General features: G+C 42.3%; 1 protein-coding gene and 1 long non-coding RNA gene across 2 annotated transcripts; one reads left to right on the forward strand and one right to left on the reverse strand.

The window, feature by feature from the left end:
* Positions 1–935: 935 nt before the first annotated feature.
* Positions 936–4,801, reverse strand: FADD (Fas associated via death domain). Its single transcript, XM_030484043.1, has 2 exons — positions 4,267–4,801; positions 936–3,833 (listed from the first exon to the last, which is right to left on the reverse strand). Exons 1-2 carry the CDS (start codon positions 4,559–4,561, stop codon positions 3,547–3,549), a joined length of 582 nt encoding a protein of 193 aa, XP_030339903.1. The 5' UTR covers positions 4,562–4,801; the 3' UTR covers positions 936–3,546.
* Positions 4,802–12,856: 8,055 nt separating this feature from the next.
* On the forward strand, positions 12,857–14,359 carry LOC115607148. Its single transcript, XR_003991096.1, has 2 exons — positions 12,857–13,042; positions 13,540–14,359. It is a non-coding gene; the product is annotated as an uncharacterized LOC115607148 (long non-coding RNA).

Genomic DNA, 14,359 nt, shown 5'->3' on the forward strand with positions numbered 1-14,359 from the left:
CAACACTGAGAATTCTCCTGAGATGACACTTTTTACTCTCAACATGATTTGATGGTTGTTTTCTCTCCAGGCTGCAAGGAAACAAGACTCTCAAGAGACTAGAAGGAAAAGGTTTTAGTAATTCCTTCCAGGCAGATCCTCTTGCAGAGTATCATAGAGGATTTGATAAAATGGGTAATTAAGTTACTCATCTCATGGATTCAAAGCTTTTAAGTGCACGCTATCGCTTCAGTGCCAGCATATCCTTCACAAAACACCAAAGCCTCTATCAATTTAACTTCTTAACACATCCTCTAAAAGCCTGAACAGGATTAGAATAAGCTATAAACTATGTTTTGAATTAATTATAAACCAAATACAACATCCTTACCACAGAATGCCTAGCAGAGGAAAAAGAAGGAAAGAATCATAAGGCACTTACAGAAGACCTGTCTCCCATGCATACACTGCACTGAGACTCAGTTTTAGGCTCCTGAGGGCTGGCAGAGATTTGTTTTCCCTTTCAGTTCCCAGAGTGGCTGCATTCAAATGCTGTTCCTGCCAGGAAAACTACAGCCTTTTTAGCACTTCTGGGTGCTGAGGCACTGGAACAGGGTGCCCAGAGAAGTGGTAAATGCTCCATCCCTGGCAGTGTTCAAGGCCAGGTAGGACAGAGCCTTGGGTGACATGGCCTAGTGTGAGGTGTCCCTGCCCATGGCAGGGGGTTGGAACTGGACGATCTTAAGGTCCTTTCCAACCCAAACCATTCTATGGTTCTATGACTTCTGAGACATTCAATGACAAAGCTTTCTTTTTTCCTCCGTTCCAAGAACATTGGTAACATAACCCGTGTTCAGCACCACCCCTTGCTGTCAAAGTGTCCTTCATGTTCTCCCAATTAGAGATCTCCTAACAGACAGCAATCCCATAATGTAATAAACCAGTCCAATTTATTTTGGTTTTAAGGAAGTATTTTTTAATGAAATGTGCACAGAGTGATACAATAGAAAACTTGGAATTAAAAGTTATAAAAATAAGATGTGAGTTCAAAAAGCTTTGTTGGAAGATAAAAGCTCACTCCCTGGATCACAGCACATCTCCTTACAAATCCAACCTTTTCCCTTACCCCTCCTCCCAACGAAAAGTTTTTGTTCCACTCATTCCATTTGATATTTTCCCCATATCATTAAGTTTTTAATCTCTAATTAAACCAGTTTTAATTGGCCCTGAGGTACTGCATGCATTGATGCAGTCTAGATCATTGCTTTCATACGCACTAACACATCCACAATGTACAAATCCTTAAAGAAACGAGGGATTTTATCTTATGAGGAAGAGTATTTCTTACAGCTGACAATCACTTCGCTACAAGTTATTCCTACTGATTCTTAAAATACCTTGGTTATATGCAGCAGGCAATATACTTCTGTTCATATTCCAGATAAATCTATCTTCAGAGAACCACACTACTTAGTACAAGTGGACAGGAAAACCATGTTATGGGCCAGATTGAAGTTGGAACTGTTGCAGAGCTGTCTCACCACAAACATAACTCCTCTTGCTAACTTCACTTCTACTCCACTCTGCTCACACAGGTTGCTTAGAAGCATAAAGTGAAAAAGGCTAAAGCAGTAATTTTCTTTAAATACTGTAGAATGAAGACTGCATCTATTAAATAAAATACTGTAGAATGAAGACTGCATCTATTAAATAAAACCCTCCAAAACATCTGAGCTGGTTATTTAGGGGAAGTGCAGCATTGGAGCTCCTATTGGAAGTCTGGAGCTGACAACTGACACAACTGTTGGAGCAAGTACTTAGAGGACTGTACCTGCCCAAGCAGCAGAGAAATGGGAACTTCTATATTACCCATCGCTTCTTTGCATGGATACGATCACTGATATTTAATATACTATGATTAGAAAAACACTTCTGAGAATCATTTAAGGAAAAAACTTACTGAAATGGTAAGTTCACATTACAGCACTTTCCATTAACTATGATCATGCATTTAGGTGTCATCGTCTAAACCAGGGGCACCAACTGCAACAAAAACTTGAAAGTTATCAATGTCACAGCATTTATTCAGAGCAGTGGTACATTACATGCTGACACCTGGCCTTCACAGTAAGGGCACCATGTAAAACTGAAAGGAGCTCAAAGTCACAGTACAGTAGCAAAAAAGGAGCCTCTCCTCTCCCAGCATCTATTTATGTAGTTAGAAGGATGTCTGCAGTAACAAACAATCCTACTCCTTCAAACAATAACGATTTCAGAGGACTTCTACCCTCATATAGGGAATACTCCTCAGAGGCCCCTATAGCCCTGTATGTCTTGAAGCTTGTGCAACTTTTCCAGCCTTAGGTTAGGCATGAAGGCCATCTTTTGAAGTCTGTTCCAAACTAAAGCTGAATCTGGTCTCATTCACACCCTTGTTGCTCTGCGAGTTGCTCACAACCACTTTCAAAAAATATCAAGGCACAGGAATGACCTAAACAACTGCAGAGGATTTGGAAGAGGTGTTGGATCTGGAGCGACTTCTGAAGAGACCAAACTGTGGTGAAAGGCACCTGATCTTCAAGGGCTACCACTAGAGAAAAGTTAGTATTATATATCTGCTCTCAGGAGGCTTTCACACCCCTCCACTAAACCCAGTTTGTTTTCTAGGCTGTTACAGTACACAGCTTTGTTACTAAGAGCACAGACAACTGCAGATACTTACGAGGTAAGCTGCAACTTCCAGCAGACATGGCTGTGATACAGACATCTGTGATACAGGTTCTGAAAGGATTCCTAGTAAAAAATCTTACACTGACAGCAATAAAAAGAGGCTGCTGTAAAGATCTGTGAGACACACACACAATTTCTTTCATAGTTTCAGGAGAACATTTCCTCCAGGATGAAGGCAGGCACTTGATGCAGACATTTGATTCCAACTAGTTAATTTTCAACCATTTTCTGCCAATAAAATGCCACTACAATAGTTCCTACCCTTCTCACACTGCAGTTTTGGAGCCAGAGGTTACATCTTCGTATCCTTTTACAAAGAGCAAATGTATTTGACAAATTATGGTAGACAGAATCTTATGCTACTTAAAGAGAAAACCCAACACAGAGCTAAGCTATTCTTTCCCCTTTTCATACTATAGTTATAATAGGCCACAAAATTAACCAACCTCCCCATGAAATTTTAATTACAGCTGCCTCAGAAGTGTCCCATGGATGTATTTTCAGAGAAGATGTATCTGACAATTACCAGCAGTAAAGCAAATCTTGTTTTCAGGTGAGTGGTAGAACAAAAGTGTGAGAATTTCCACAACATACAGAGTTTAGGTCTTGTGAAAGTTCAAATCTCTTAAAGGAAGCATAAAACTACAAAGCACTACCTCAAAGTTACTTGGTTTTACATTAATCTTCATCTGACCACAAATCAACATATTAAGGCATGTAAATTAATGACAGAAAAAGTAACTGAACCAACGATACTAATTTTGGTTCAGAAGAGTGGAAGGCACTGGTACTTTTCCCATCTAATCTGCGGGATGTGGGATTGCTTTTATATTGATGTCAGCTGGTTCCAGCGTCCAGTAGCGAGAGCTTCTTTTCAACTATGTCTGCCACCAAATTCATACTGCAGCCCCGAAGGGCTTTTATTAAGTCAGTCACCTTTGCATCTTTTCCCTTCCATTTCTGCCACGCTCGCAGGGACTGAAGCAACTGTTCATGCAAGTTAAATGGATTGGCTGCCACTATTCTGTCAATTTTCACTTCAGAAAGGCCGAGTTTTCGCACCAGCATCTTCCAGTTTCTCCCGACATTTTCACAGATGACTTCAAAAGCTGCGTTCTGAAGACCTGAAATAGCAGAAATGTGTGGAGTTAGTGATGGATTTACTAACAACTTCAAAGTTGGCTGAGGTTTTTTGTTATCAAAACACTACAACTCTTACTGTATCGCACATACTTAAGTCACAGCAAGTTCTGGAAACCCACTGGAAATACTCAGAATCCCACGTAAACAGCACGAATTTCAAGTGATCATTTGATTAAAAAGGGAAGAAATTTCCATCCCATAAAGCCGTTTGCAGCATGTGCTGCCCTCATGGTACGTTTGCAGGGTACAAGACACTCCCATGTAGCAGGGGAAGCACCCTCAGCAGTGGGCTCAGCTACAGCACCTGGGGGCAGCCGCGTTGTGTTGCCTCTAACCATACCCAACAGCTATAGGATGCACAGAGATATAACGGGGTTGCTTGGGGGGGTGGTGTTTAAAAACAAATCCACCTACGTTTTTCATGCGCATCTGGTTGATCATCATCAACTTCTCCGTCCTCTACGAACTGCTCTAGTTGTTTGAGCAGATCTTCTCTTTTAATAGACTTAAAAATGCTTTCAAGAAACGACGTGTTGTGCCTTGAGATCTCCTGCTGCTCGAGGAGGATGTTGAAGAGCTCCCCTCCGCTTTTGGCTGCTTCAAGCTTCCTTTTCCCAATCTTGTCCCTCAGGAGGAACTTGAGGGAAGAGAGATTATCTTCCGACAGACTCGAGGAGAAAGAGTGCAGCAGCACCAAAAACGGATCCATGGAGCCGAGGCCTACACCGCAACCACCACCAGGGGCGACACACGAACCCCGTCCGCACCCTCCGGGGGGCGAAACGCGTTTCTGTTGCCACACAGCGGGTTCCCGGGAGGCCGGAGAGCGCGGGGAGAACGGACCCGAACCGGGACAGAGCGAACCCGGCGCGGCCCGGAGCCGGCAGCGCCGCGATGGCGGAACACCGGCTCCAACCCTCAGCCCGCGCCTGCCCTTCTCGGAAGTGACGTGCCGCAAGCGGCGGCTTCCCGCCCCGCCGTAAAATGGCGGCCGGAGAGGCGGGCAGTTGTGAGTGTGGATTTTGCCCTCGGTGTAGTGTTAAGCTGGGTTAAAGAGCGGCACAGTGCTTAAAAAGCCCTCAGAGGTGGACAGGCTTGTTTGGTGATGCTGAATACAAAACGTGTGTTGAAGCGGAGCTCGGCACGGGCGGCCTCCTGCTGCAGGAGGAGCAGGGTCGGGTCCTGGTTACCTCAGCCTTGGCCGAGCCCTTAGTTCGAACCTAGCTGTAGGTTCCCTGGTTAATGGAGGGTTTTTGGGCTCTTGTGAGCGCCTATACCTACAAAGGTGACTTTGGTTTGGTTTTATTTGGCAAAAGGAGAACAGTATAAGGATGAAAGGACTCGCTCATTGAAGAGCAAGAAAGGTCATAGCAGAGCTCTGCGCCCAGAGAGGCACAATTCCCGTGGAGTTTCCCTGGCAGCCGACCGGGAAAACTGCATCTGCCCTCCCTGCACAGCCCCGAAGATCCCTTCACTGTTCCCAGGAAACACGGAGCTGCAGCCTGGGCTTTGTTCCTTACAAAGATTAGTTGTGACATGCAGTAACTCCTGACCTTTTAAAGGGAGGAAATAGGCAAATGTTAAGTCCCTGTATTCCAAAAGCAGTTTTTATACAAGGTGAAAGGTTGTGAACTTTCCACAAACGGGGAAGTTCAAGTTCATCCCATTGTTCTGTAGGTCCCCAAAGCTCGGAAAAACCATAATGGTTTTTCTCCGCAGCACATGTAGTTGGTTCAGAGATATCCGTGTTCCCTGTGACCACTGGCATGTTGATTCCCCAAGCTACCCCATTACCAAATTGTTTCCAGTGCAGCCTTTAATTTATTATTACTGCAACACACAAATACACCTATGGTCTTTGTCATAAAAAGATTGCCATCTCAGATACACAAGCTTAAGTGTTCCACATCTCCAGTCTCACATTCCAAGTGAGGAACAACTCCTACTCCCAAAACATTTCCCTAACTCCCATAGACACAAGCCCTCCTTAGATAAAACCACTGTATTTTCAGCATCCTGTTTGAGCCTGTCGCACAGAGCTAGTCTTATGCGTGACAAGAAAGCCAATATATGGAACTGGCTACACGCATGAAGCCCATCTGTGCATCCTCAGCAGTGGGCATGATGTAAGCAAATACGTATTTAATATAAAATACAAGAGTTGTTTCCCATATAATCCTCCCAGGATATATGAGCATTGCGCAGCAACATCTCCTTCAAGTACGCATTCCCTTAGAACCATTTCCTTTGCTATAGTATAACATTAGCAATATTTTCTTTGATTTGTAACCAAATAATCCCAAAATTCACAATAAATTTGGGGCTTCCATCAGCCTCCTTTCCCCTCCATCCGCCTTATGTTACTCATCCAGGAAAGATGACATGCCGACCTTAAAAAGCAGCCAACATGCATATTACTCTTATAGTCGCTCATATTACTCTCATAGTCTCTCAGGTAAAATATTAAACTTGTTTAAAAGAGAGATCTTTTTCAGTCGCTAAATGCTGCAAACTAGAAGGAATTAACCTATTGCAGGGTCTCATGGTAAAGTAGTGAAAGGAATTAGCACTAAGTATTTGAGCTGGGCAGAGATGTGCCTGATTTAAGAGATGTATTTTCTCTCTGCAGCCCTGATTATACTTTTAACTGAAGGAAAGAACATTCATTAAAAGGGTAGTGTGACACCAAGGAGAAATGTATTTGCAGTGTGTGGATGCGTTTAGGAAGCAGATGTAAGCCTTAGTAATGATCTAAGAAGTATAAAATCCAGTTGAATAAAATGTCATTTAAATTTTGCCGAGGAAGGTGACTCTACAGAACAGGAGGAGCCAAATCACATGGTGCATAGTTGTGCCTGGTGATGGCAACGAGCCGACTCAGAGACAACTCTACGTGAAGGAAGTCTGATCAGTGTCACTTATAGCTTTGTTCTCTATCCCTTGAGATGCAATTGAAAGCAACATCAACTGAGATTTTAATAGGTTCATATGAACTTAGCGGCCAGATTCGGCACTGAAGTACAAGGAGGTGTGAAAGCAATTCCATACATGAGTGTAATTCTAAAGGTATCTAAATTAGTAACAAACATGGAAGTAAAAGATACAGATCATCGTTTTGTTAAGATATAAGTCATTGCTTAAATGCTTTTAAACTCACCCCTAATGCCTGGCGTAGTGATTTAGTAGTCCCTTTTATTATGTGCGAATCTGACCTGTTAACGCTACCTTGGCACATTCACAGATGAAAGTACCCAAGCAATGTGCTTTTCTCCAGTTATTTCCTTTGAAAGCAGTTCATGGGGCTTTAGCAAAGAAGGTATTTGCCAAGGTCAACAGATCCTAACTGCTCCATATCAGAATAAAACTTAAAAGAAATGATTTATTAGAGCAGCTCAGATTTCAATGGAGGTTTCCCAGAAATTGAAGTGCAATGAATGATCTAGTTCCTAACCAAAGAATTGGGAGGTTTCTTGAGGCAAGATGATTCCTTCCAAAATACTGCAGAGGGAGCTCGAAGCCTGGGAGTGTTTCAAACTGAGCTCTTTGATTTCATGGGCTTCGGTGGAGGAGCAGGGCAAAGACAGCAAACATTGCTTCATTTCTGCGGAGCTTTTGGTGAGGTGACCAGGACATTCAGGCCACAAACACCCACTTAGAGACTGGGGACATGAAATGGTGAAGCCCGTGGCTGCCCCTGGCAGGGCCTGTGCGCTGTCACGTTGCATGAATAAACATGGGGTGGCTGACAGGTTGCTTGGGAGGGTTCATGACTTATTAAACAGCTGCTTAAAAAAGCTGTATATTAACCACATGCCCTGAAAAGTCAACGTTTTGGTACAATGCATGCGGCTGTACTGAACCACCGGTGACCAGGATAAGTTTGCATGGAAACTTTGGAAGATGCTTTGTGTTTTCCAGCTGAGACAGCCTACATTTCTGGCTGGCCCTTCTTTGTTCTGCTGCGGGGCTGTGGAGATGTCTGATGGTTTCAATCCCTCTGATGTAATCTGATTTGCTGTAAGTGCTCATTAACAAGTATACGAGTTGCTAAATCCGCCTTTGATGTCTTTGCTCTATTACTGCCAAGCAACTTACTCTTGATATGACAAATAGCTTTCTGTAAATATTAATAGCTTGCTTTCTCTTTCAGCCAGCCCCTTTTCTCCAGCAAGTGGTGTGCTTGCAGCCTGCTGTTCACACACCAGAACTAGTTTGAATTGAGTGATTTCAGATGCTGGTTGCAACAGAACTACTTCAGCACAGTACATGGTGTGCTCACATCAGAGATGGTAATGCAGATACTCAAAGAAATCTAATTTCTGAGGCCCACAGTGAGGGCTGCACACACACAGTGTTTCCAATGTTAATACATGTCTTTTTCTTCTTTGCTTTCGTTCTGAGCTTCATACCTACTGTTCTGTATGTACTTTGCTTATCTTTGATATGTTTAAAGCTTAAATCACTGCTGGTAGTAAAGCTCTTCACCCAGGTTTGTAAGGTGCAAGGGATGTGCTTCTGTAGGACCTCCTGTCTGGTTGTACAAAGCAGAGAGGTGAAAGACTCAGTGGATCAGGATTATATCTTTAGAGTCTTGACAGTGTAGTTGTTTATAAATAATACATGGGGTGAAGAGAGAGTCAATAGGTGTCTTCAGGGGTGGAAACGGGAATCAAGTCAAGGAGAGCTGGCTGGTCTGTTGTTTCTTTACAAGCTGCATAATGGTACTTATGAGATTGGCTGGGCTGGTTGTCAAGGAGGAGGTAGAATTGTCAAAGGGGTATTTGTTGCTTTTTTAGCAAGTGGAAGGAAAAAGGGGAATACACATACAGCGAGGGTAGCATCAAAATTCCAGGCATTCCATTGTGATCAGAGAAATCTATATGCTGATGCACACCCTGCAGTGGACTGCTTGGTGCTTTCAAAAGCCCTGAAGCTAGAGAGAGGAGTACTTTTGCCTTCTTGACTGAGTAATGAGAAACAGGATGGGATGCAGGTTCTAGTTGCCTAGAGTTCTAGTTGTGTCCATAGAAACAGGAGTATTTAGGAGCTACAGAGTTTTTAAGTGAAGCAGCTTTGGTAACATTTCTAACTTATCAGACAATTCAATGGCAAATAACCCAGGTGAAAGTAAAACCCTCATCCCTGACCATTCTGAGGCACAGGTTGGACAAACTTCTTGGCATAGACTAGATAGATTTAATCCTGCCTCAGTGCTAAGAAATATTTTCTTTTTGAAGTCCAATCAGTTGTACACGTCTGTGATTATAACTGCCATTTTCTCTCAAGGGAATTAGGAGCATCTCAGTTTTTCTTTGTTGTCTTCAAGAGCAATATTTAAAAGATGCAAACCCCTCCTCACTGGCTGAACTGAGGAGCAACAGGTTGTTCCCTTGCTTGCTTGCTTGCTTTTTTGCTTACACAGCAATTAAACTGATTTCCATTATATTTCTTTATATACTTATTCAATGCCTCTCATCCATTTCTTGTAAAATCCTAAAATGCGCATTTTCAGCAAAGACAAGAGAGTTCTTGCATTTTCATTTGTGAACAATCTGTCCATGTTTCTTCTGTCAGATATTACTTCTCTGTTGCTATAACACCTAACATAGAAAGAAGTGCTCTAATAAAGAAACTATTTGTGAAGACACTTAGGATTCTAGGAGAAAACTGTGGTAAAAGGGCCTGTAAGAAATGTTAAATCATTGTGGATTGAAAGAGAGAAAATTAGAAGCAGAGTGTGGGAAAAGTAAATAAGTATTGAAAAGAAAGTGATCTCCACATGAATAGGTTGTATACAGATAGAAGATCTGGCCAAGTAACAACAACAACAAGCAGTAAGTTGTTAACAGATGCTTGAGCTTACTATTGAACAGAAGAAGTGTTGATATAATTGTGTTGATACAGTTCTGTGGTGTTACTGTAGGCAGGAGAAGTCAGTTTGACTTTAGGGGAAGGGTGAATTGTAGACTTTTGTTTATTTTCTCCAGCTAAAAACCTCTGACTTGACTTTTTACCTATTTTTGTAGTGAATTTTCATCATACCATGAAAGTATGAAATCATTCAGGCAAACATTTCACATGTCGGTAAAGTTACATGCATATGTTAGACCAGCACACTTAATTCCTGTGAACCGTATTTACTAAAGCTCTGCAACATCAATTTTGCACTTCGAAAAACAGAAAAATAGAGAAAACAGGAAACAAGGGTTTTCTGCACAGGAATGTCATTGTGAAATAAGCCAGGGAAGAATTAAAAAACCCTCCCCAAACAGCAATGAATGATCATTAGATCTCCTTTTGGGCTGTTTCTGTTTCTATTCTATTCAGTGCCTGTTGGAACTAGTCTAAGCTGATGTGTAGAGCACTGGAAGTGTCTGCTCTTTGAATCCTTAGAATCGCCGTGTGAGGCAGCTATTCTGAGCAAATTCCTCCTGAAGATAAACCTGTGCATAATATGATAATACAGAAATGCTCTCGTGCTAACTTATGCTGGGGCATGTCCACACACGCTTGTCTTCTGCCGTGCCACACAGAGATACCAGCGTGCGTCTGAAGGCAAAATATCTCTTCAGGATGAGGAAGAGCCACTGGACTTCAGTAATTTGTGAGTCTAACACTTGCTTCAGCCCATTGACTCTCGAACCCATAGTGGGCACCCGTTGTGCAGTGGTGGGGCTCTGTGACCTGGCTGAGAATGAAGCCAATGAAGTTAAGATAGAACTGGAAGTTACTATTCATCCAGGGAAATAACCCAGCAGTTCTGACTGCCAGGCTTGAAAGCTAATACTAAAGAATTTCTGAAGAGAATATAGATTTGTTCTTTGTTTTCCTGAGCTGCTGTATTGCTAGTTCCCAAGCCCAGTAAAAACATGAAAAGGTAAATACTTCCCAGATTTATGTTTTTGGATAGAAAATAAATGGAAGTGGATTTCTGCCGTCTCCTTCTTTGCATTGGAAAATACAACATTCAGAGCAGCTATAAAAAAGGCTAGGATAACTTAAAATTAATTATTTTGCAGAAAAATGATTCTTTTTGCCCTAGTTTGAACTACCTGGAAGTATTTCTTACAAGCATGCAAATAGTCCTATACCACAGGACTTCATCCTCCTCCCGTTTCCTTACTGAGCACAGCATCACTCAGGTGCCTGCTGCACAGCATCGTGGTTGCAAAAGGAGTGGCAGGGATTGTTTTCTTGTGTCTGTGAATATTCCAGCTCTAATCTCTTCTGCATTAGCAGACTGTGCTTTGGACCTGGTCATTGTCACCAAAGAGAGGTGAAAAATGTAACCTTTATCCCAGTCTCTGCATCCAGCCTGTGGAATGGCTTCTTCTCAGACCGGAATATATCTCGGCTTCTAAAAGCCTCCCAGAATTACTAGAATTTCGCTTTAATAAATACAGATGAATGAGTCTGGCCACACTTGCTTGATTTCTGAGTTAAACTCAGCTCCCTACAGTGACTGAAGATAATACAAGCTCAGAGAGAGGGATACATTTCCTTAAAACAAGTATTACCTTAGATATCTGTGATTGGCAGTAGAATTACTCATTAGAGGAAAGAGCAGTGGGGTTTTGTTCTTGCCCTCAAGAATGTGCCAATACAGTATTTTCTGTCTGGGTTATTACCTCACTGTCACTGAGGTGGGAAGGTGTAAGGGGTTTTTCCAAATCTCAAAGAGAGGGAGTGCCTTGTCTGCTCAAACACAGCACAGTTATTATCCAGAGCGCTCATTTCCTTTGAAAACATGAATAGTTTTATGCAAGCAGTAAGTGACACAGGATATGAGTAGGTTAGTTACTCATAGGGGTTTTAGATATAATAAATAAGAAAGCATGTCTGGTTTTGTCTTTGCCCTCCCTTGATTCTTGGGGAGGGAAGTATTGTTTTCTGCTCTCTAAAGAAACACTTTAAATGGAGCTAGTCCACAGTGTTGTAGTCAGAACCAGACACAAATGAGTCTTAAGCCACAATTTGGAGTTCATTTTCATACATAAGTATAATGGACACCTATTGCATTTGTTCCCAGAGATGAAAAGTCTATGAAGGAGCATGAATTACTGAGACAAGAATGGATTCATATAATAAAATATATAGCATTTACATATTTTCCTTCCAATCTGTATACTTCAGAAGGAGTAAGGAAGTTATGCATGCTGCAGCTTTGTTTGCCTACCCTCAAAAAAACCCCATGTACTGCATTTTCTCTTTTTTTGAGAAGCTCTTGTTTAGAGCTACAACTGACATTAAATGACTTGTAACCACAGATCAGACCCAAGCTCACCCTCTCTTGTCTCTCAAATATACATATAAGCATATGGGTTGCTGTTATTCACCAATTTTGAGTGAGGCTTTTCAAAGCAGAAAAAGCCTGTGTTACATCTTTGCCAAGTACCTGAACCTGGAAGTGATTAACTGGCATTTCTTATCCACAAGAAGACCCTGAGGTGATTACCAGCTTAGCTCTACAGCTCTCTGGTGAGAGCTGAAAGACAAGCATTGTATAGAGGCGGAGAAATTTGGTTTCAGAAGTAAAGTTCAAAAAGACAGAAGTGCAGAGGTTTAGTAGAATTCAGAGCTGACTCTTGCTTTTACTTCTTTCTCTCTTTGAAGCCAGGAAGAAGATGTAGCTGAAATTCACATTAATTCACCCTCAGGACTTTCACTGTTCCTTCCCTGTTCCCAAGTCTCTCCAACTCCTAATGGTCCCTGAGTGGAGTAAAATACCTCAATAGCTCTAGGAGTGTGGCCCAGAACCCAGCAGGCTTCAGAGCCGTTTCGTTATGCACCCTGACTCTTGCTGACCTGAGAGGTCGTGCAGGAAACCTGGAGTAGTGCAGCCTGCTAAGATTTATTACTTTCCTTCTTGATGGTTAATTACTTGCAATTACCTACCTTCTTTACCTACAGATGTATTTGAAGATTAATACATTAAGAAATGTGAGCTGCTCATCTAATTACATGCTCCTAGCAGGACAGATGGGAATTCCGTGCTTGTGAGCACCGTGCTGCAGTGACGCAACGCTGCTGTCTCAGTGTGAAGCATCAGTTTAAAGATCAGCTTGCACATCACCTTTGAGGCTTGAGAGACTTACCTACTACAGAACCAAAGGTCTTGTACCAACTGGGATACGACTGCAATGTTGGAAGCTGTGCGAGAGCTTATAAATTGTTCTGATCAACATTAAAAGTAAGTATGTTCCTAGAAGAACTGTTTATTTTTGATTGCCAAAGATCATGGTATTATTTGAAATTCATACAATCACAGAATCCCAGACTGGTTTGGATGGGAAGGGACCTTAAAGCTCATCCAGTCCCAACCCCCTGCCACGGGCAGGGACACCTTCCACTAGACCAAGTTGCTCCAAGCCCCTGTGTCCAACCTGGCCTTGAACACTGCCAGGGATGGGGCAGCCACAGCTTCTCTGGGCACCCTGTGGCAGTGCCTCAGCACCCTCACAGGGAAGAACTTCTGCCTTATATCTAATCTAAATCTCCCCACTGTCAGTTTAAAGCCATTCCCCTTTGTCCTATCACTTACATCCCCTTGTAAAGTCCCTCCCCAGATTTCTTGTAGGTCCCTTTTGAATTCAGTACAACAGTGGGAGAGGCATAGTCACCAAACCCTCACTGATGCTGGAGAGGTCGTCTCTTTCTTACTCTGTTTTCATCTGTTTCCTTCCACAGGACCAAAGCCTTTCAGCTTCCACCTGAACATAAGACCAACAGTACTGCAGCGCTCAGCAGGATGAAGTGGCACATCACTACAAAAACATGAGCAAAGGCTACCCGATGATGACCTTGCCTCAGGAAGTGATTCTCTTTCCAGAAGAACACCTTCTGTGGCTGATCTGCCAGCTAACTTGGATCTGAGACCATCAGTCAAAAGCCTTTACTTCCTCCCTTCCCTATTTTCAACTTCTCCCTAGCCTCCATTTCTATATTTCAGCTAGAGAAGACGGCCACTCTTTTCGTTTAGAAGTAGAAACTGGGAAGAACCTTTCTTCTGCTCTAAGGAAGATTGCTTAAACGAACTGCATTTAACTCTTGCTTTGGAAAACAGACTTTGTTACACTTCTAAGTTTGTTCAGCACAAGCATTCTGCTAAATATTTTGTGTTTTGATTCTTTTTCTCATGAGCATCCAGATGGATCCATTTCCCCTTTTGGCAAGAATATTCTCACACAGGTGGTACTAAGCAAGATGAAAGCCGTGACCTCAAAACCTTCAAACTTGTGTAACAATGTTCGTGTGACTGTGTCATTTCTTTTGATTTTCTGAGTCTTTTACCTTGTGGAAACTAGCACAACAGTGTGCACAACTCTTCACTGCTCACACAACTCATCTGAATCAATATATTTTGGCTTTCCCTGACACTCTGGGTTATAAAAGTACTGTACAGTGTAATAAATTTTCACGGTAACTTATCAATAAGCAATGCTTAGTCTCATGCAAAGTGTGCTGCTTATTAGCTCCTAAATAAACATTGCTGGGGTGTATTTGAAGA

Source organism: Strigops habroptila, chromosome 4 (genome assembly GCF_004027225.2).
Source record: "Strigops habroptila isolate Jane chromosome 4, bStrHab1.2.pri, whole genome shotgun sequence".
Classification (NCBI taxonomy): domain Eukaryota; kingdom Metazoa; phylum Chordata; class Aves; order Psittaciformes; family Psittacidae; genus Strigops; species Strigops habroptila.

Bases quoted from the DNA above. Each gene is read 5' to 3' on its own strand.
- FADD (XM_030484043.1), bottom strand. From the start codon at position 4,561: ATGGATCCGTTTTTGGTGCTGCTGCACTCTTTCTCCTCGAGTCTGTCG. The intron at 3,834-4,266 runs GTAGGTGGATTT...CTGCTATTTCAG, and splicing joins ACCAGATGCGCATGAAAAAC to GTCTTCAGAACGCAGCTTTT.